This window comes from Pholis gunnellus, assembly GCF_910591455.1.
Source record: "Pholis gunnellus genome assembly, chromosome: 10".
NCBI classification, from domain to species: Eukaryota; Metazoa; Chordata; class Actinopteri; order Perciformes; family Pholidae; genus Pholis; species Pholis gunnellus.
The window spans coordinates 9,436,030-9,456,599 of record NC_136537.1 but is presented as its reverse complement, the minus strand read 5'-3'; the positions used below and the strand labels follow the sequence as shown (position 1 = coordinate 9,456,599).

Sequence of the window (20,570 nt, the reverse complement as noted above, 5' to 3'; positions counted from 1 at the left end):
ATAGTTATTGTTCTTTTATACAGGACTTCCTTTATTGTTCACACCTAGACATAGAGCCATTAGTGAGCATCATTCCCCCAGTAGTTGATTGATTTTAGATGTTAATGCTACATAGACTTGTGATTTATTTACATTTGTGTGATTTGTGTGAAGTCATTTATCACATTTTGCCATTAACACTATCAAGTAAAAAAAGAAAAAAAAAGATATACACTGAGGCACAAGTATTCCCCCAAAAATCCAGAGAGACAATTATCCTCAATCCTCAGGAAGTGGATAATATGGTAAAATGGATAATGCTCCAGTAGACTGATATAGTTCCTCAGCAATATATCAAACAAGTAAAATGCCTCTGTGTACTGGAAGGAAAAAGGAAAGAGTTCTTTCAACATGCCTATGTATTGGCACAATATAACTATAACTGTTGTTGGCATTTGGTATTCTCATAAAAAAATTCTGTTTCTTAATTCATGAGTCAGTGTGCGTCATTATTTATCTATATTACAATATAGATAAGTCTTGTCTACGTGGAACGACAACACCCTGACTGACCCTCGGATCGTTCAGTCATTCATTCAAGTTTCTGTTTACTGGAATTGCCTTGGTGATGTACCTATTTAAATAACTTTATTGCAGGGACAGGAGTGGCAGTGTTGTGTTTAGTAGCCTACTGTAAATCCTAAATCAAAACTTAATCGGTTTAGAATGTGAATCAGATTTCTGGGATATCTGTTATCAATGCCCAGACTGATGTTGATTATGAGTTTGTGAATGATAATATTCCACACATAGGCTGCCTTTGGTTGCATACATCTTTGTAAAAGGTCACATATTCTGTTCAACGAATGAATTTCATCATACACACTGAGCTTCATCTTCTGATTTAAGACACATTACAGGTCAAATTTGACAGATTAGCATTGAAATCCTGTTTTTAGCTATGCTAGCAGTATTGGTATAGGCATATCACCCTTAAAATGAATTGTAATAACTTTAATAATCCCATTACCATCAGGTTAATCAGGTTAAATTTCATTTTGTCCAATACTTTGGTTTTTGACCAAATACCAAATATGTAAGTCATTCCCATTAGCCTCATGTACTTAGTGTTTAGTGCCAGCTACCTAGTGCTAGCATGCTAGCACATTAAACTAAGATGTTGAACACGGTGAACATCATACCTGCTAGAAATCTACATGTTAGCATTGCCATTGTGACTGTGAGCATGCGGTTAATTAGCGTTTAGCTCAAAGCCCTACTGTTTCTGTTCCTCACAGAGCTGCTAGCATGACTCAGTTGTTAAAAAATGTCCATCCATTCTAAAAAAAAGGCAATTTTCTCTCTTAAGAGCAGTTGGTATGACAGCTGAATATGTTACAATCAGTAGCAAGGAGAACAGAGGTGGGTTTTCATGTACCTTCATTAAAAAAACACTGTTAAATGTTTTCTGTCGGGGTAAAGAGGAGTGGTGCCGTGGTTTTGTTTTGAGGCAACGGTCTGATAATGAATGCATCCAGTGTGTAGAAGAGAAGATAATCTTTTGTGTAACAGTCTTTAATTAGGAGGGCGAGGGGGGGGGTGGGGGGGGGGGGGGGGGTGGGGGGGGGTGGGGGCTGACTGACAAGAGCTCGTTAGGGAGGTACATGGATCTCTGCTTTCTGAAAAAGACATTGGTCCACTGATTGGTTCTGATGTGACATGTTTTAGAAAGGCCCCTGGTTTTCGCAATGGAAGCAAAGAGACTGCTGTTGTGGCCATGACAACAGAAACACCCATTCAAGAAGAGCCCCTGGGTTCTGATGACCCAGGATGGCATGCTGCCATGGACTGGCCATCCAATGATGGGCTGAGAAGTTTGCCTGTGCCTGTCTCTCATTACTACGCAGGCTTAAACAACCATAATGTAGTCAGAGCAAACAACAGGTGGATATTTCTGTTCAATACATCCATTTTACTTCAGTGCAATGCTTTTGGGTGCTTTTTTTTCAAGAAACATACACACGAAGGTTTACTGCTGTGTTATTGGCTGTGCACTTCGTGCTCGTGTTAATCATTTATATTTACAACTGCAAGGCACTATTCACAAGGAGGAACAAGAGCCAAAGGTCTCATCCAGACATAAAGGAGAACCTCCTCTGTGAATGTCGGCTGGTAAGTCTGATTGCTACGTTTCATTATTAGGTTTACCGTTTTAAGTGTTAGCGTGATGTTTTTAGTTACCATATAGCATGGTTAACGGTGCTGCTCTCTTCAATCTAAAAAAAAACTGTACTGTATAACTTTAGCTTACATTTATAGCCTATACTTGTCTTTTCCTAGATAGTTATTTAAATTAAACAATTCTCAGAAGCATGAAAGTATCAAAGTGATTCATCCACTGAAGTCCTAGCATTAACAATCAGTTTATTCTCATATTATTAATTGATCATTGCTTACAACATACAAAACCTTACCGGAAATGCAGATTCCATTTTGTTTCTGTCTTTAACGAAATAGAAGAAGAACTTAAGGTAACCTAGGGGTTCTGTAAAATGACCTACTTGTTGTTGTTGTCTCTTGAAAATAAACTTCGATGAGATTAAGGGGTTTTGTTCCCTTGTGTTGCTCATGTTGTGTTCAAATGTTTCTAATGTAGAACTTCTTGCTTACATTGAAAACTATTATGTAATTCAATTTTCCAATTTAACATAATTTCACGCAAAGCAGGTCTTGTCTAATTACCTCCAACTGTATCAGTATTAAAGAGGAAATCACACAGGGCAGAAAGCAGACGCTGCTCTGCTCTCTCTGTAATGAAACCGTACAACATGTTATGAGACACTGCTCAGTGACATCACAACAGGTGGTAAAAAAAACCTGCTATGATATTGCTAATGTGGGTGTGGCCATATGCAATATGCTGTTACATTTCAACCCATGATTGAGGCACATAAATAACTTAACTGTCTGAATTTTGAACACTTATATTTAATTTGTTAAATTGTTTTTTCAGTTGTTTAATTTACTAATTGTATCAGATTGCTCATTCTTTTTATTTGCAGACATGGAGGGGATCACAGGGCTTATGATAGTGTTGTGCCTTATCGGCTTAAGTAACGGTGAGTATTTAGTTAATTTTATTACAATTTTGTCATTATGTCTTTACTATGAGACATTGTACTTATACTGTATGTTTTCTACAGCAAATACCAGTCCTACAATCAACTCTGTTGTTCATAATGTGTGTGAAGACGCCCCCATAGGTACAGTATATGTGTGTGTGTGAATTTTTGAAAACCGTTTTTTGTTTCACTTTTGCATTATACCTCAACAAATACTGCACACATGTATTTATGTTCCACCAATGTTGTTTTCCTAGGTGCCCCCGTGTTTACTATAAACGCAGTAGACGCAGAAAGCGACCCATTGACGTATTCACTCACTCCGCCCAATGCCGAATACTTCACAGTTGACAAGGACACCGGCAGAGTATCAGTCAGGAGGACACTGGATAGAGAGGTGTGGCGTGGTGGATTTAGAGATCCTTCACTTCTTCAATGGTTTCATTTGGATTCTGTACGTGTTTTATCGATTTATCAATTTTGTCTTATTTTCTTTATTCTAGGGGTTTGGTGTAATGGAACTTGGAGTTGTTGTCGAAGATGGTTTCAATAGAGTAAGTTTCAGTTAATGTTCATCATCCATTTATATCAGTTTGTTCATTATATTCAGAGTACACCATGCAATGCTTTTCAGACACCAGGAACATTAACTATAATATTGGAAGACGCCAATGACAACCGACCCATATTCCAGAACACTCCATACGACATTGAGATCCCAGAGGTAAGTCAAACATATCAGTTATTGATTCTCTTAACCTCTTTGTTCATCAGTTTATCTTTTCTAGCATCAAACTGACAATCCATCATGATGTCAAAATTAGCTTACACAGTTGATAATGCTGAGAGATAGTTGTGTGTTGAATTGTCGTTTGTTTTTCTGTCTTTGTTTTCATCCCCTTCCAATGTATCAGAACACCGCTGTAGGTGCGTCTCTTTTCATGGCACAGGCCACTGATGGAGACACTGCAATTAGTGCTGTTGTTCGATACAGCATTGATGAAGTAAGCTTCTTTTTGTAAATCACGTAATTGATTCATATCATATTCTGCTGTTCAACAAACTTTATTGAAATGTAATTTATATGGTATTTTCTAGGTTACTCCAAATGATGGAGTGAATCTTTTTAGGATTGTACCCGTAACTGGGGAAGTCAAATTAAATGGACAACTGAATTATACTGCATTGAGCACGTTCTATCGGCTGAAGATTAACGCAACTGTAAGTACCATGCAATAATCAAACAATAGTTAGAGATTTTGGGAAATGTGCTTATTTTAGTTCTTGCTGAGAGTTAGGTGTGAATATTGATGCCACTCTCATGTCAGGGAGTGGTGTCAACCTTCTCATTTAACTCTGGGCAAGATACTGAAGAAGCATATTTTTCAAAATGACATACTTGGATTCAGTTGTTTTTGTCCCCACTACATTTGTACATTTACCTTAACCATGATATGATAAGTAGAGTAAAAAGGGGTTCTGTTCTTCTGTGAATCTAAGTCAAAACTGATCTCTGAAGTGATTCATTTTTTCATTTTTTCAAGACAAATAATGATAGTTAAATGTTGTCTGATTTTTTATACATCACTTTACTAATCTAGAATTATTATTGTGGTAAGAATTTTGACAACCTTGTTTGTCCCGCAACAGGATGGCGGAGGCCGTTGTTTTTATGACGAAACCAATTACTTCTCAAGCATCGCTTTTTCCTTCATTACGGTTAAGGATGTCCCAGACCTTGACCCACAGTTCATTAGTATTCCCTACGTAGGGAGAGTTGAAGAGAATACTCCTTTGGTAAGTACTGATGCATTTTATTCTGAGTGCTGCATTGGAAAATGTGACTTAACTGGACTGATGGTATACAAATCTACAGGCAGTAAGCCTGCTTCTGAGTTGTGTGTAGATGTTAAAATCTTTTTTGTTTCTTTGCCAGGGCCGTTCTGTGTTTAAAGTGACTGCCCTAGACCAGGACACAGGAGTCAATGATGATATAATCTACAGCATTCAAGGTAAGCTTGATCAAGCTCAGCTAGAACAATGTCTTGTGTGTGAGTGAGAAATGTTTTTGTTTCTTCCACATTGTTTGACAGATTCCACAGCAGAGGGCCTGTTTGCAATCTCAGAAATGTCTGGCGTCATATCTGTACTGTCATATATCGACAGAGAAGATATTGGTGACACTGTTACCCTGACTGTAAAGGTACAGTTTTTTTTTTTTTAGTAATACACCAATTCCTTCCGCTGTATGTCAATTTACTTTGTATCTGTCTTGCATATATTTCCACTTAAACATTTTTTTTTACTTAAATTACTTACATTCAGCGTCTTAATACGGCTTCATAGCTTCATCCTCCCTCCTGTGGCTCCTGTAATGAGAGACAAGGAGGCCAGAAAGAATACAAGGAGCTGGTGAGGGAGGGTTGTGAGAAGTAGGCGTGATCTTTGCTCTTGACCATAATGCATAATAACTTCACTTATGTTAGAAACAGCCTTCTCTCAATCACAGCCCATGAGCACCCAATCAAAGAAAGGTGCCTGCTGCAGTCTGTGAAACACACCAGATAGTTATTCTTGAGAGCCTTATTTAATTGAGAACATTTATTTTTGCAAATATTTTAGGCTACTGAGTCTAAAGCAAACATCCACGGGTTCCAAGCCAACACCACAGCAGAAGTGCAGATCAACATCATCGACATCAATGACAACAAGCCGGAGTTTTACAAGTGTGAAGATGAGCTCCACTGTGTGACGGAGAGTCACTTCACGGGAGAAGTTGTTGAGCACTGGTTGGGCTCTGTTTTTATCAACATGACTGTCAAAGATCTGGATAAGGTGAGAGAAAGAAATCACCCAGAAAGGGGATATTCTTCAACTAAAGTGAAATGAGTGAATTAAGAAATATTCTTTCATGGCTTTTCACAGATTGCCCAAACTTATCTAACCCTGGAGGGAGATGACAAAGACGTGTTTTCTGTGCAACCACCATTTACAACGTCAGACAGCGTCGTTCAGCTGCAGGTCAAGGAGCCCCAAAAACTGGATTATGAAAAAAAACAGCAAATGGTTCTGCAAGTGAGAACAATTAAAATTGAGTCTATGTTCATAACTATAGTGACATTTTTCATCTTTTGGTTATCATATTTGTGATTTTTAAAGCACTTTCCCAGTCTGAGCTGCTTCCCATGCTTGTGTTATGGTGCAGGTCATTGCCAGAGATGGAAATGATCCCACCTTCCTGTCCAATGCAACAGTTACTATTTACATCAAGGATGCCAATGACAACAGCCCTACGTTCCTGCAGGACACGTATAAGTTGAACGTTACTGAGCATTCTCCTGTTGGGACAGTATTGGACACCTTAACTGTAAGTCCTTTACTATCTGGATTCTTACTCAGACAGTCTTAGCTTGCATGTAAAACATGTAGCACTTGAGGAGCACACAATGTTTTTTTTCCCCCCAGGCAGACGATCCTGATACGATGGATGAAGGCAACATAACCTACAAACTCCTTCCAGACAGCATGTATGGCAAACCAGTTAGTCTGCTGATTTGAATGCAGCCACTGCGCAGCTGTCGCTGTCATGCTAACTGAGACGACGCCACTGAAAAGTCTGTATCTGTGTTTCAGACTACTGTATTTTGATGTGGAGCCACATACGGGCAGAGTTTACGTGAAAAACGCAACTCTGCTGGACCGTGAGGTCAGATCTCTGTATTCAGCCACTCTGCAGGCCAGAGACACAGAGGGCAAGCCCGGCAGCACAGTGCTGGAGATCACTGTGACTGACATCAACGACAACGCCCCGATCATCAACAGAGACACTTACCGGGAGTTTGTTAAAGAGGGTGAAGCGCTTGAACTTCGGATAGAGGTATCTGCGAGACAATAAGAGAACAGTTAATACATCCAACTCTTAAGTGTTGGTGCTGTACTTCACAGGATTAATGATATATTGTTATTCTCTGTATTGTTAGAAACCTCAATCCCAGAGATTGTAACATAATTACTTTACTGTCTTTACTTTAGGAGAAAGCATAAGAACCCAAAACTGTGTACAATTTTTCAGCATTTTAGGATGTTGAAAGGGAGAGGGTGATTTTCACAGTTTGGCCTACAGCCCCCTATTTCCATTTAAGAAATAGGGGGCTCATGTTGGACAGTTCACAAAAAAGGAAATCAAAAATCTAAATCGATGCAGCAGAACCAAAGATATTTTATTTTTAATTTCAAGCCTTCGTCCTTGTTAAAACCTGGGGCTTACATTACCCACAATGCAATGCTTAATCGCAACCGTTTGGTGGAAGATGCAATTGTGTTTTGTTAGTAGCAGCTAATGTTGCCTCAAGCCTCCAGCCTCAAGAAGAGTTAAGGAGCAGGCTACAGAGGTCTGGTAAGCTCACTTCTAACCCTAACTCCACACCCCAAGATCTTTTTATTTTCAGCCCCAACTGATGCTGAATCACGTGACATCATTTGAGGCAATTTACCAGATTTGGCGCAGCTCCCTCTGGGGACACAGAAAGCTAAATACAACTTTCCCTTTTAGAGATCCCTTTTATGCTACAGCATATAATGATATCTTCGACAAAAGCATTCTTCCAATACAGTGGCAACAGTTTAGGGAGGCGCCTCTCCTGCTTCAACATGACAATGCACACAGCCGGGTCCCTAAAAGAAGATATCCAACAGTCACATATGGGTGTCGACATGTCTTTTGGCAATGTAGTGTAATTGCAATATTTAGTAACTAATGTACTGTAGTTTCTTAACCATTTCTTCTGTTTCTCACTTGGACAGGCAACTGATGCAGATGACTCTGATACCCTAAACAGTCAAATAGTGTTTGGAATCGTACCAAGCAAGTACAGTGATAACTTCACCATCAACCCTGACACCGGTGTGTTAAAGAACAACGGTGAGCTTGATCGTGAGGCCCTGGACCCGAAGCTGAACGGGATGATTGAGCTCAATGTAACTGCTACTGACAAGGGTACACCACCATTATCCACCATGGTCACCGTTATCATCAATGTAGAGGTACATCTTCAACAGTTTGTAACAAAGTATCGGTGCTGTGAAGCTGCCACTCCTGGAAAAGATGATAAACTTCCGTCTTTTCTTTTGATGCATCCCAGGATGTCAATGACAACACACCACAATTTAAAGCCTCCCCTTACAGATTCTCTGTCAAAGAAGGACAAAAAGGTCAGTATTTAACTTTGCAAAGCACTTTCAAGTGTTCATAATTGTGTGGCTGGACTCTAATTATATTTTCTATCCAATCAGGTGCCTTTGTGGGTTCTGTTCAGGCTGAAGATTTGGACCAAACAGCAGAGTTTGACCGCATTTCTTTCAGCATTATTGAAGGAAGCTTTGGCAGCTTCATCATTCGCACCTTCGCAGAGGAGCAGGGTTACAGGGGAAACATCACTGTGGACCCCGACATTGAGCTGGACTACGAGAGTGCTCGCAAGCAATTCCAACTGCAGGTAGAGGCAACAGATCTGGAACAGAAGAAAGCCGTAGTGACGGTGGAGGTGGACGTGTTGGACGTGAACGATGAAAGGCCCGAGTTCAAGCCATCCGACCCAGTGACAGTGAAGGAGAACATCGACAGTAGCGGGGCTGTTGGGAGCTTTACAGGGCAGGACAAAGATGGAAACCACTCACTGGTCTACGAGCTGGAATCCATGAAATGCAGATGCAACGATTCTCTGACACCCTGCAGCTGGTTTATCCTGGATCCAACGGGGGAAGTCAGAGTCAACCCGGGGCACACAGTGGATTATGAACAATGTCACCAGGTGCTGGTGGAGGCTCAGGTGGTGGACGAGTACACAGAGAAAGGAGAGAACAACAGCGTCACAGCAGGTTAGCACTGGGTTGTTGTACAGATAACAAAAGCAGTAAAAGCATAACAAAATAAGTCATTTACAGACCTGCACAAACATCTCACGTCATTTTACTTCATTTTTCTTTTGCAATATTCCAGGACTCATGGTGATCAACATTGAAGACATCAACGACAATGCTCCCGAATTCATTTTCTCAGATTCTGTATTTGGTGAGTGTATATTTGAGATTCTATGGCTGTAATTTAATTTAATTTTAGCAGCCTTTTTGTTGGCTTGTGACCCTTTAAACTAACTTCAAGCTGTCATGCTCAATAAAAAGCATTAGTCATAGTCAATGGACATTTAAGTCATTTAAACGAATAAACTTTATTTTTACTTTCCTTTGAACGAAGCAAAATGTGCAAATATACAACTTGTGGGTTATGGTTGTCATTTTGTGTATTTTATCAACATTATAAAGGTCAATACATATTTTCTGTCTTTGGATTTTAGTTGTGGTGTCAGAAAGTGCAAGCAAGGGGACATCGGTAGCAGGAGTCACTGTGAGTAATGCAAAACAAATAACTGACATGATTTCAGCTTGTAAATGAGATATGTGACATGAAGTCTTGACATTATCGCTCGTATCTCTTGCTGCTCTCAGGCTACAGACCGTGACTCTGGAATAAATAGGCAGATTGAGTTTGAAGTAAAAGCAGTCCAATTCAGAGACACCTACAATCAAACAAGTAACATGAGGATTCTGTTCGAGGCCGTCACCACACAGCAAAAGGACATATATGTTGGAATTATTCAGTGAGTACAAAGTCAATCATCAGCATTATAGTGCCATATCTCATTCTGCTCTAAATAATTATTTGTGCTTTTCTCACAAGCCTTTGTTTTTACCGCTGCACTCATTTATAAGTTTGAACGGAACCTGGACCAGAGCCTCTCTTTGAAAGGACTGCTAATATTTATTGTTGGAAAGTTAATAAAACAACCACAAAGAAGCGCAAAATGACAAGAAAGAGACTAAAAACAACTACAAAGAGACTCAAAGTGACTTCAAAGTGACTTCGAAACCTCAGAGACTCAAAACAATTACAAAGACATGCAAAGTGAACAAAAAGAGACAATACGACAACGACAACAACCAAAGAACTATAAAGAGACATACAGAGATGCAAACAAGTACAAAAAACACAAAGAGACACAAAATGACTACAAAGAGACACAAGACAGCCACAAAGGCAACTACAAAGTTGACAGATGGACAACTATAAAGGGACACAAAATAACTAGATGGCTGACTACAAAGACACACACAATTACTAGAAAGAGACACAACATTGCCATCAAGACAGACAAGACAACCACAAAGGCAACTACAAAGAGTCACAGAGTGTCTAGAAGATGGACGACAAAGAGACACAAAAGGACTAGATAGATGACTACAAAGACAACTGCAAAGAGACTGATAATGACAAAAAAGAGACAATATTACGACAATGTGTATCTGTATCTCTGGGTGTCTTGGCCCTGTGCATGAGGGGTGGGCTTATACATGTCTGTGCCAAGGCGGCCATTGTCTCATAATCTGCCCATGGCTGGACTGATTTCCTCCACATTCCACAGAACTAGCGAGACACTTGATACATCACTGAAAGGGAAGTATTTGGTAACAGTAAGTGCAACTGACACCGGCGACCTCTCCACCAGCACTGTACTAGAGGTGAGTGACTCAAATCATGCAGCTGGATTGTCAATCATGAAACCACCAGACGGACGGTATGACTTCAGCCTGATTTCCTACTTCTTATTATTTTGCAGATTTTCGCAGTTGATGAATCATATAAAGTGGAACTTGCATTTACAAAACCCCAAACCGCCATTGAAGGAAACATCAATGAAATCACCAGGTACATGTCTCCATGCTATACTGTGTTTTAGTCAAATTTTAGACACTGAATTAAAGATTTTCTCAATATTTTATTTATTTGACACTTACATTTGTCATGTTTTACATCGGGGACTTGGGTATTTTCTCTGATCTCTGAATTTCCAGAGCTCTTACTGCTGCAACCAAGGCTCTTGTAGAAATCGTTTCCATCAGGTCTGACTCTGCTGAAGCATCCAGGCAAGCTCTCTTTTCTTATCACCTCTAAACTTGAATCCCCATACATACAAATAAATGATGCATTCTGTGAATACAGATGCAGATAACCAATTATTGGCTGGTGCCAACAGCAACTCAGATAATCTTCAACTCTTTACTTGAATGCATATACTGTTGTCCACTAGGTGGTGCCAGTGTCCCTGTAAACATCCATATTGTTGAGGACAAATTATTTTCTGATAATTGTAATTGTTCATTTGGGGGTCACTATTTTAAGTGTATAAGTGAGTTGTGTTTTCCTCTCAGGGTTTCGGGTAACACCATCGTAGTGGCATATTTTGTCTACTCCAACGGGACTGCTCTTACCTCTGATGAAGTGGAAAAGATAATCTCTGATCCTCAACACTCTCTTGTATTTATAGACCTTGGCCTTGCGAACATTGTGAGTATGAGCAGTTTTGGAGTTTTTCCTGAAACGGTCTCTTTTCTGTCATGTTATACTTTCTTCAACTTAATTTAAGCAGCCTTACTTTCCTCTTGTTAATCGCTGGAGTAGATTTCCATAACTTCCTTTCCCGTTGTTGATGCATAACTTTCCACTGAACTGGAAAAGATTTCCTTTTATACAGCACAGTGAGTCCCTGAAAAATAAATCAGTACCACTACTGTTAACTGCAACAGTTTTATTGCCTTGTTGTATCTGATTTACAACGCAGAGGGCACACACTTATATATCAAGCTAATAAAAAACATTGATTGTTGTAAATCTACAATATTAATCAAAACTACAACATATTGAGCCTCATTGGAAGCTAACATGAATGACAATTAGTTTGAAGTATGATATAGTCATACATTAATTGTGTTAAATTAGTTTTATTAACACAATACAGTATTATCGTTGTACTTTAATTCATGACTGAGATTTGTTTAACCTAACCAAGCCAGGGAGACGGATTTCTGGTTTGAATACCGAAATAATCACTAGACTTGTATTAATCATTACCATAATTAACCATATTTTACTACAACGTACAAATAATAATAATCAGAATTCTATGAGGAGTTAATTGCAGAAGAATTGTCAGTGAACTGACGGTTTTCACGTTTGTTTCATTACAGTATGTGTTTTTTGTTTTACTTACATTTAATTTATAAATGAATGAGTCAGAATTAGATCTGACAACGACCAGTGTTAAATGAAACCCCATAGGTCCACAGACAAGAATATATTAAAGAGATTTCTTTCTTGTGTTCCAGGGTAAGGCTCCTGTGATCGAACCAGACACTGACCCTTTGAAGTACATCCTGCTCGGGATGGTGGCCGGCCTCATCATCGTGCTGGCTGTGCTCACCACTTCACTGATGTGCACTCGCAGAAAGTAAGAAGACGGATTTGGAATAAAGTTAGGGACAGGATGAAACGGGACAATTAACTATGAACCAATGTTTATCCCAGTAAAGTTTCTTAAGTGGCATTTATCTAAAAACATATTTGAGAGGTACTATGTCTGTTCACAAATCAACTCACTTCCCACTACAGCTACAGGAGGAAGCTGAAGGCCGCTAAAGCCATGAACTCTGCAGCCATGGTGACTTCTGACAACCAGAAAAGTGGTCCTGTGGTGCCTGGAACCAACAAGTACACCATGGAGGGGTGAGGAGACAACAGCGTCAACGAGATAAACGAATGAATAGATGACTTGAAATATGACACGTGTTTGTCTTCCTATGTATGTCATTATTAATGAACAGGGCCAATCCGGTTCTCAACCTCAACATCGACACAACCATGATCCTGGACATGGACGAGGAGAGCTCAGATGTGGACAAAGTCAGGTAAAGAAAACCTCTCTGTGACTGTCTGCACCATCTGTTGATAGCAGCTATTTGCTCCATCACAAGGTGGTGGCTCACAGTGACACACGACCTGGCGCTCCACTCTGTCGCCGTGCTGGTTGATAAACTGGGAATGTTCCCAGCTGAACATTTTGTCACAGCGTGCTCATGACGGCGTGTTATGATGGAGGTCTGGCTCTCCAACGTTGGCATGTGACCTTTAGTTACATCAAAACCGTAACATGGATTTGGGAAAGAAAAAAAAAAAACTGTCTTTATGAAGTTGTGAGTTATGCATATGGAGATCACTTTGATCACTTTGTTTTTCTTTTTTCCCCACAACAGCCTCAACTCCCTGGACTCCAGCAGTTATATGACTGAACAAGATAAACCAAACATGGTGAGTTGGCATTTTAAAGTCCATCTTCATTTGTATTAAGTAGAATACGGCCTTATTTCAATACGTGTCTGCTCCTCATTAGATGAGGATCCAGGAGGAGGAGGAGGGGGATGACAGCGGGCCACCGGAGTACATTGAGCCTCTGGGTGCAGCCCTGGCCCAGCGGGGCCAAAAGAAAGGCTCCGACAATCCTCACGTTGGTTTTAGTAACCCTGCGTTCAGCACTACAGACCTGTGATGGATATAATGAAGGGAGAGACCCTCGGCCTCAGATGGACATCATGTTGCTTCTCTGTAATCAGTCAAACACATTGATGGCGTTGGATGAAGTCTTTGTGTCTCCAAGCAGCTTTCCGTTGTGACCAATCGTAATGAGTTATTGCACACGCTCAAGTGATGAATTTGCTTTGTCAAAACATTAAATTCAAGGAATAACAATAAAGAAAACCAGAATTGGAGATGTTACTCTGTGAAAACAATGTAATGATACCACATAGCGTATTGATATTGTGAAATCTGGTTTGGTTATTTAATAGACTGTTTTGTTTGTCAAACAGTTGATGGAATAGTTTGAGATTTTGGGAAATATGCTCATCCTCCAGCTAGCCTGAACAACAGCCTTACAGCACCTCAGAAGCTCAGCTGGCTGTTTGCAGTCTTTGGGCTAAAGTTGGCTAATTGCCTGCCGGCTGTGGCTTCACATTTAGTGCGACGACACAAAAACCGTCTCTTGCAAAAAACGCATATTTCCCCCAAATGTCAAACTCTTCTTTTAAAAAAATCCTCACATAATTGTAGCTAGACAGTGAAACATTAGACAGAAGCAAAGGGAAAGCAAACAAAAGAATTGTTAGTTGCACATGTGAATCACTTTATTTTTTGTTAATATATTAAGCGGCAGCTTAAAAATGATGGTTTGCTTTGAAATAAACTGTAATATACGTTATGTCAACACACAATGCTATTTTTTTTTGCAGCTGATGCTACCAGAAAGACATTCCAAAAAGAGTAAAATATTGCTCAATGTCAATGCATAAACTAATTCCTTTTTCATGACTGCACATCAAACCTCATGCAATGTGACTTTGTGACTTCGTACAAGCATTGGATAGAAAAGATTGTTTCACCGTTTCCTGACATCTAAATGAATGTAATGTAAGTGCAATCTGAATAAAATCAATTTCGCCGAATGTGGATTTGATCCCACTTTTATGAATTTAACGTATGAACACCAACATCACTGACACTGTAACAACCTCTGAATTAAAGCACATTCAAAATAATTCATCACATAAATTTACAACTGAATCACTAATCATGGCATTATAATACAGTAAGTAATGACTAAAAATACCCTCATATCAGCTGTCGATTGTGCTCGTCATTTGTACATTTTTATACTTTTCTCAATACAATTAAATCAAAATTGTGCCAAATCTAAAAGCATAATATAAGACATACAAAAGCCTGCACTAATGGTAGGGACTCCTCACACAGGCACATCAAAGCAACATTTACATCCATTTGAACTTCTATACACTTGCAACAAAATTACCCGCAGGTTGCGATGACTGACCACAAGTACATAAATTACAATCAAAAACTGTCACTGCCATGGCTTCATATCGTCCAAGATGCATTTAAAAAAAAGCAGCAACAGCTAAAACGACTAAGCAGACAGTTGAGTGGTCTGATTGAAAAACATTAAAGGAGAAGGGCTATCGAAGGCATTGATATCTCTCTCCTTTTTCAAAACATGAAAACATGGAACTCCAAGAAAAAAATGAAAATCCCATCTTGTTTGGCTGATTCTCAATGCTCCATGATTGAAGTGTTATGTTAAAATGCTTTTGTGCTTTTTTTTGTGTCGTGTGAGGAGGCGATCTGCTTCTCACACATTCAACACAATGTCACGTCTTGAAGTAAATCAGCGTATAACTGACACATTTTTCATGTGATTTCTTTCAAAAATGATTATCGCACAGGTTTTCTTTTTTCCTTCTAAACAGCTGTTGTTTTCTCCACAGGATTCTTGTGTCACTCAGCGCTGTGAGCTCTGGAGCAACAATGTGGCTGCTGCATGTTCTCCATTAGCTGACGGAAAGGGTTTCTTCTGCGTCGGCTCACCTCTCCATCCCGATCTCCCCTTTTCCCTGAACGGCCCTTACCTGAACCAGAACCGGAACCGGAACCAGAACCAGAACCCCCCTGGATGGACTCTGGAGAGAGGGGCACGGCTGAGGGGTTGAGCGGAGGAGGGGGAGGCATTGAGGGCTTCTGCTTCTTCACCTGTTTCTCCAGGTGTTTCTGGATGGCTGAGCCCAGCACAGCCACTTCCACCACCGCCCCGTACACCTCCCACGTCATCCCCTTTTCATCCCAGCTCACCTCCTGCACCGGCTCCTCCCCTTTCTCCAGACAACTTATTGCCTCCTTTGTGTCGTCTTCAGCTGCTTCCACCTTCTTCTCGTCAGTTACTTTCTCCTCCTTTTTGTCCTCCACCACCTGCTCCTTTCTAACTTCTTCCTCCTCCACTATCTTCTCCTCTGTGCGTGCATCCGTCCTGATCTCAGGAAAAACTGTGATGGTGGGCGTTCTCGGGGTCATAGGTGCTGTAGCGACAGACCGAAACTCCACCTGCTGACCCACATGCAGCTCAGCATCTATAGTCTCTGTGCCTACACCTCCACATCTCCCCAAAGAGCTGGGGAAGTAGAAGGCTTGGCCGCCCTCAGGAGGGGTCATGGGGCTGGTAGCTGCAGACTGGCACTGCACCACTTCCAGGCTCACCTGCGTGCGGATGTTGTGGCAGCCGAAGGGAGCTGGAGACTCAGGGACAGGAGGCTTTGTCCCTTCTCTCAACTCACCACCTGCACCTTTGCTTTCTTTCACTTCTGAATTCACGTCTGTTTTTGCTTTGTCGCCAGCAGAAACAGAAGATTTCTCTGTTTTCCTTTGTGGAGGGTTTGTGATTGAGATCTCCTGTACGTCAGGGGCAACAGTTTCTGTGGAGACATTCTCCATTCCATCCGCCCTCTTTGCATCACCGTTGTTCTCTCTTAGTTCCTCATGTTCATCTATTTTGACCATCTCTGTCTCAAGGGTATAAAAGGATGACTCAGCCTTCTCTTCCCCTTCCTCCTCATTATTGCCATAGTGGGTCACCAGGATTGTAATGTCTTGATCCATACTTCCCATCCTCTGTTGCTTACGCTGCTGATTACTATCCTCCAGAGTTACTTGTGAAACTGTTAACCCGGCAGCATTGCATGAGCTCTCTGGAGATGGATTTGAGCTGAAGCACTCGCTTTGCTCCTTCGATGTGGTACATTTCAAAGTTCCAGTTATCTCTGACTTTGTCTCGTCTTGACCTTTTGTCTTCTCTTGTTGGCCACGCTCCCTCTGCACCTCACTCTTTTTCACTTCATCCTGCTTCTGCACCGGCTCTCTGCCGCTAAGCTCTGGGAAAGCCGTGGTCGAGGGCGTCTTTGGGGTCATGGGAGACGTGGCCACAGAGCAGAACTCCACCTGCTGACCCACCTGTAGCTCTGCGTCTTTAGTGTCAGCACCCACAGCTCCGGACTTCCCGAAAGAGCTCGGGAAAAAGAAGGAATGGCCACCCTCAGGAGGCGTCATGGGGCTGGTGGCTGCAGAGCGACACTGGACCACCTCCAGGCTGACCTGTGTGCGCATGTGGTGCTGGCCGGACGGCGCTGGGGAACGTGGGTCTGAGGGTCCTGGGGTTGCTTGCACAGGCACCAATATATTTTCAATGTCTTCCCCTTTTTCTCTGCCATGACCTACGCTTTTATTAGTTGTTTCCCCCTGAGTTTCTCCGTCTCCATCACTCGGGAACTTATCTGTCGTGTTGTTATGTGCTGCTGTTGTTTTGTCATCTTCAGGCTGTCGTGTCAGAAGGATGGCTTCAGTCTGCGTAGAGTCTTTACCACAACCCCCTCCTGAAAGCGCTTGATCTTTGGATTTTTCATTCTGGTCTCGCTCTTGAACGTAGCTGGCATTCATGTGAAGTTTTGGCTGAGGAGCTGTTGACTCTTGATTCGTGTTTATCTGAGGTCCGTCAGGCTCAGCGCTGCAATATGAGCCGCCTGGACGCTCTCCATCTTCTGTCTTCTCACACGGCTTGCTGTCCTCTCTGAGACCTCTCATCTCGTCCTTCAGACTTCCCATTTTTCCTCTGCATTAAAGTTGTTGAAGTACCTGCAGGGCACAACACAGCACTGACACACTGTGCAAATTGTAATCAGTAACTATAACAACAAGATCGCAGCATAGAATGTGCTAAAAATATTCTGTCGTACGATATCGATGTCAGGAATGCAAACACTGACGTGTAACCAAGTTACAGCATTGCTACTATTTGATGGACATTATTCACATGCTTATTTTGTATTGTAGGACACTGTAATATCTGGGTTATTTACTATTATTAAACACACGACTAGACTGCATTTTAAATTACAGATTCTTTTGCATTTTACTGTTACATTGCACCTTTCTACCCTCAAGATTCATCCACACAGCAAATACATGCACAGGAACCCAAAGCACTTGTCAAATTTTAGCTATGAAAATAAACAGGATGAAACAAACTGCAGGAAATCACGAGTAACAGACATACCTCAGCAGTCCAAGTCACACTGAAGTCTCTTCATAACTCTCACTCGCATTTGGGTCAAACGTTGCAAAGTCTGTCCGTTGATCGAGAGGCACATCTGTCTGTATATCTCCCCTGATGATATATGGTGATAGCAGCGGCTACAGGTTTGTCTCTAGAAGAATCTATCTTAGGCAATCCTCTCTCTTTAAGCTGTGGCTGTGTCTGTTGAAAAGCTTCACATTTTCCAGTTTCCCTGGAAACCACGGTCGGGTTCTGGCAGTGAGTGGTAATGTAATGACAAAATCTCTCTTCAGCTCTCTAATCATCAGTAAATCATAGTAATTAACCACAGATTTTCGTAGCAACACAATGGCAAACTTTGTGCAGAGAGATAAACCTGTGAATTAGTCAACTGGCTTTGAGGAAGGCAAAAAATTGGAGATAAAAGCTTTCATGTTACTACAGATGATCGGTGAGAGGGCTTCTAGAAGGAAGGCGGAGTATGCAACAGAGAGGAGAAGGGTTTGCTTTTCTTAATTGTGGATTGTTACTGTAGGTAAGACAGCAACTATGTGACTGAAGGGCACATTCGTTTGACCACTCTCAGTGTTAAGAACGCACAATCGCAATAAAAAGAAGGCTGAAAGATCAAAAAGGCACTTCCTGTAAACCACAACCAATTGACATTTGCGGAGGCAGATCATCACAGGCTTATTAGAGGACCAGAAAAGCATTGCAAACTCTGGTCTTTGTGCAGGCAGCAATTTGTGAAATATCAGTAAATGTGAGTTTTCTGCTGCGACAGTGAAAGCACATGAAAGACAGCGGGGGATATCAGCTGAAGGAGCTTGGGGGAAGAAGAGCTGCGCCTCCCACACAAACACACACTTGTAAACCACCGTGCCTTTCCTTCTCATTCCTCCCTCCAACCTCTCCATTTTGCTACACGTATTGCTCTCGAGCCTCAATCATTTCCTTTTTCTGGAGTAACTGTGTGTAATGATGTTTACATTTGTCTCATTTTAGGAATCTTCCCTTGTTTTTTTTGTATTGTATACTGTAATGGTAGGCTGCAGCATGCCCAGAACACCGTGTACCGACAGAAGTAGTCTCAGCATTAATTCAAAGGTCTCCACCAATCCCTGGCCGCCACAGAGTGCTGTTGCCTAGCAACCACGTAGTGTGATGCAGGGAGGTGTGCTGCTGAGGGCCGAGGTAGACGGCGCTGATCATATTCTCATCAGGAGCCATCAGCCTGCCAAAGGCCATCTTTTCAGCAATGTGTTGGCAATAATAACCACGGTGATTCGTTAGCGAGCAAAAAAAAAAAACAGGCTGCAGCACAGACAGAGCGCCTCTGCAGCTACGAACAGTGTTGTCTCTACTGTGTGTGGCAGGATAGCACATCTTAAAAACCTGACGAACACGTTGGTATCGGTTTTTATTTCCCAAAATAGTCACATTGAATGAAATCAATAATAAAGCAAGAAACAGAGACGCAAAAAGGTGAGAGGAAAACAAGAAATAAAAAGACAGTTGATAAAGATTTCTTTTGGAAAATAAACGGTGTTTTTTTCAGGTTTTCTGATGCCAAACATACTTCCATCGAAACATTATCCCTTGTCTAAAATGGATGATGAGACAAGTCGGCTCCAGTGTTTCGGCTAAAACTGTTCATTTTATTCGGGATCATTTGGTCTCCAATTTGTGTCCAAACTCCTTGATGGTGTCTGTGGCCTTGTCCGCAGCCTTTCCTATGGCTGCCTGAGTCTGTCTGCCAGCTTCTTGAGCAGCTTCAAAGAGTCAGTGAAGCAGAGGGGAAATATTCAGTAAGTTAAGCAACACATCATCACTATTGGGCTGAAGACATTGTTGTGCAGAGTTTGATTGAGAGTAGCAAACTTTTGTTACCATCTTACTTGCAAACCTATGAGTGATACGCATATATTTATGTGTATATAAAAAGCTATTCAGTAAATTCCATTAGCTGTTCTATTCCTGTAACGTTTTGAGGAAAAACACTTTCAATCAAGCTAAATATGAGTGAATGTGTATTTCTATAGTCCTGTGTTACACACAGTGTTGTCAAATAATAAGTCATATCAGGAGCTCAGCTTTAATCTGATGTGTTTTTCATCCTCCGACAGCTTGTCACTGCGCTCTAACTCCCGTCTGCTCAGAGTAATATATCCACTTGACCATCATAATGCTTCAAAGACTGAGGAGTGGGCACTTCACCTGTGTTGGCTGTTTCTTTGGAGGAGTCTGCCACCTGCTGCACAGCTTCTTGAGCTGCCTGCACTGAAAAACACATGACAGAGACTTACAGTGACTGACCAGCTTTTAAACTCTTCAACTTTGGCAAATGAGCTAAACGTTGACCATCTCAGTCGTTTACAAGTGAAAGACTATTTTAAACATTTGTGAAAAACAAAAAAAAGATGTATTGGAATGTTTTATCTATCAAGCTGCTCTTTTTCAACGAAGAAAGACAAACCATAGTGGGAAGAAAAGCCTTTACAGGACCTTACATCGGCCCCGTGTCATCTCACAGCTATAGTTCTACCTGCAGTGTCTGTGACTCCCTTCGCGGCCGAGTGGCTCGTGCCTTTCAGGCTCTCAAAGGACTTCTTGAACGAGGCCATGGCTCCAG

At 41.3% G+C, this 20,570-nt stretch overlaps 3 protein-coding genes across 4 annotated transcripts; 1 reads left to right on the top strand and 2 right to left on the bottom strand.

Moving 5' to 3' along the window:
• Window positions 1-2,101: 2,101 nt before the first annotated feature.
• On the top strand, window positions 2,102-14,493 carry cdhr2 (cadherin related family member 2). Of its 2 annotated transcripts, none has more exons than XM_079167785.1 (31): window positions 2,102-2,151; window positions 3,042-3,098; window positions 3,183-3,242; window positions 3,359-3,498; window positions 3,605-3,655; window positions 3,736-3,825; window positions 4,016-4,105; window positions 4,200-4,322; window positions 4,752-4,898; window positions 5,038-5,113; window positions 5,195-5,304; window positions 5,724-5,936; window positions 6,027-6,176; window positions 6,307-6,468; window positions 6,567-6,628; window positions 6,735-6,978; window positions 7,905-8,144; window positions 8,243-8,312; window positions 8,394-8,978; window positions 9,100-9,171; window positions 9,455-9,504; window positions 9,606-9,757; window positions 10,580-10,676; window positions 10,775-10,863; window positions 11,010-11,081; window positions 11,367-11,502; window positions 12,321-12,442; window positions 12,604-12,717; window positions 12,816-12,899; window positions 13,245-13,299; window positions 13,382-14,493. In XM_079167785.1, the coding sequence occupies exons 1-31, from the start codon at window positions 2,142-2,144 to the stop codon at window positions 13,535-13,537; spliced, it is 3,879 nt and encodes a 1,292-aa protein (XP_079023911.1). In that variant the 5' UTR covers window positions 2,102-2,141; the 3' UTR covers window positions 13,538-14,493. The 2 variants fall into 2 exon arrangements, with proteins under 2 accessions (XP_079023911.1, XP_079023912.1); XM_079167786.1 differs by lacking the exon at window positions 2,102-2,151 and adding an exon at window positions 2,409-2,510.
• Window positions 14,494-15,336: 843 nt separating this feature from the next.
• On the bottom strand, window positions 15,337-17,487 carry gprin1 (G protein regulated inducer of neurite outgrowth 1; the record flags this gene model as incomplete). The annotated part of the gene is made up of 1 exon (XM_079168205.1): window positions 15,337-17,487. One exon carries the CDS (start codon window positions 17,485-17,487, stop codon window positions 15,337-15,339), a length of 2,151 nt encoding a protein of 716 aa, XP_079024331.1.
• Window positions 17,488-19,606: 2,119 nt separating this feature from the next.
• Window positions 19,607-20,562, bottom strand: adirf (adipogenesis regulatory factor; the record flags this gene model as incomplete). The annotated part of the gene is made up of 3 exons (XM_079168204.1): window positions 19,607-19,710; window positions 20,156-20,218; window positions 20,484-20,562. 3 exons carry the CDS (start codon window positions 20,560-20,562, stop codon window positions 19,607-19,609), a joined length of 246 nt encoding a protein of 81 aa, XP_079024330.1.
• Between the last annotated feature and the right edge of the window lie 8 nt (window positions 20,563-20,570).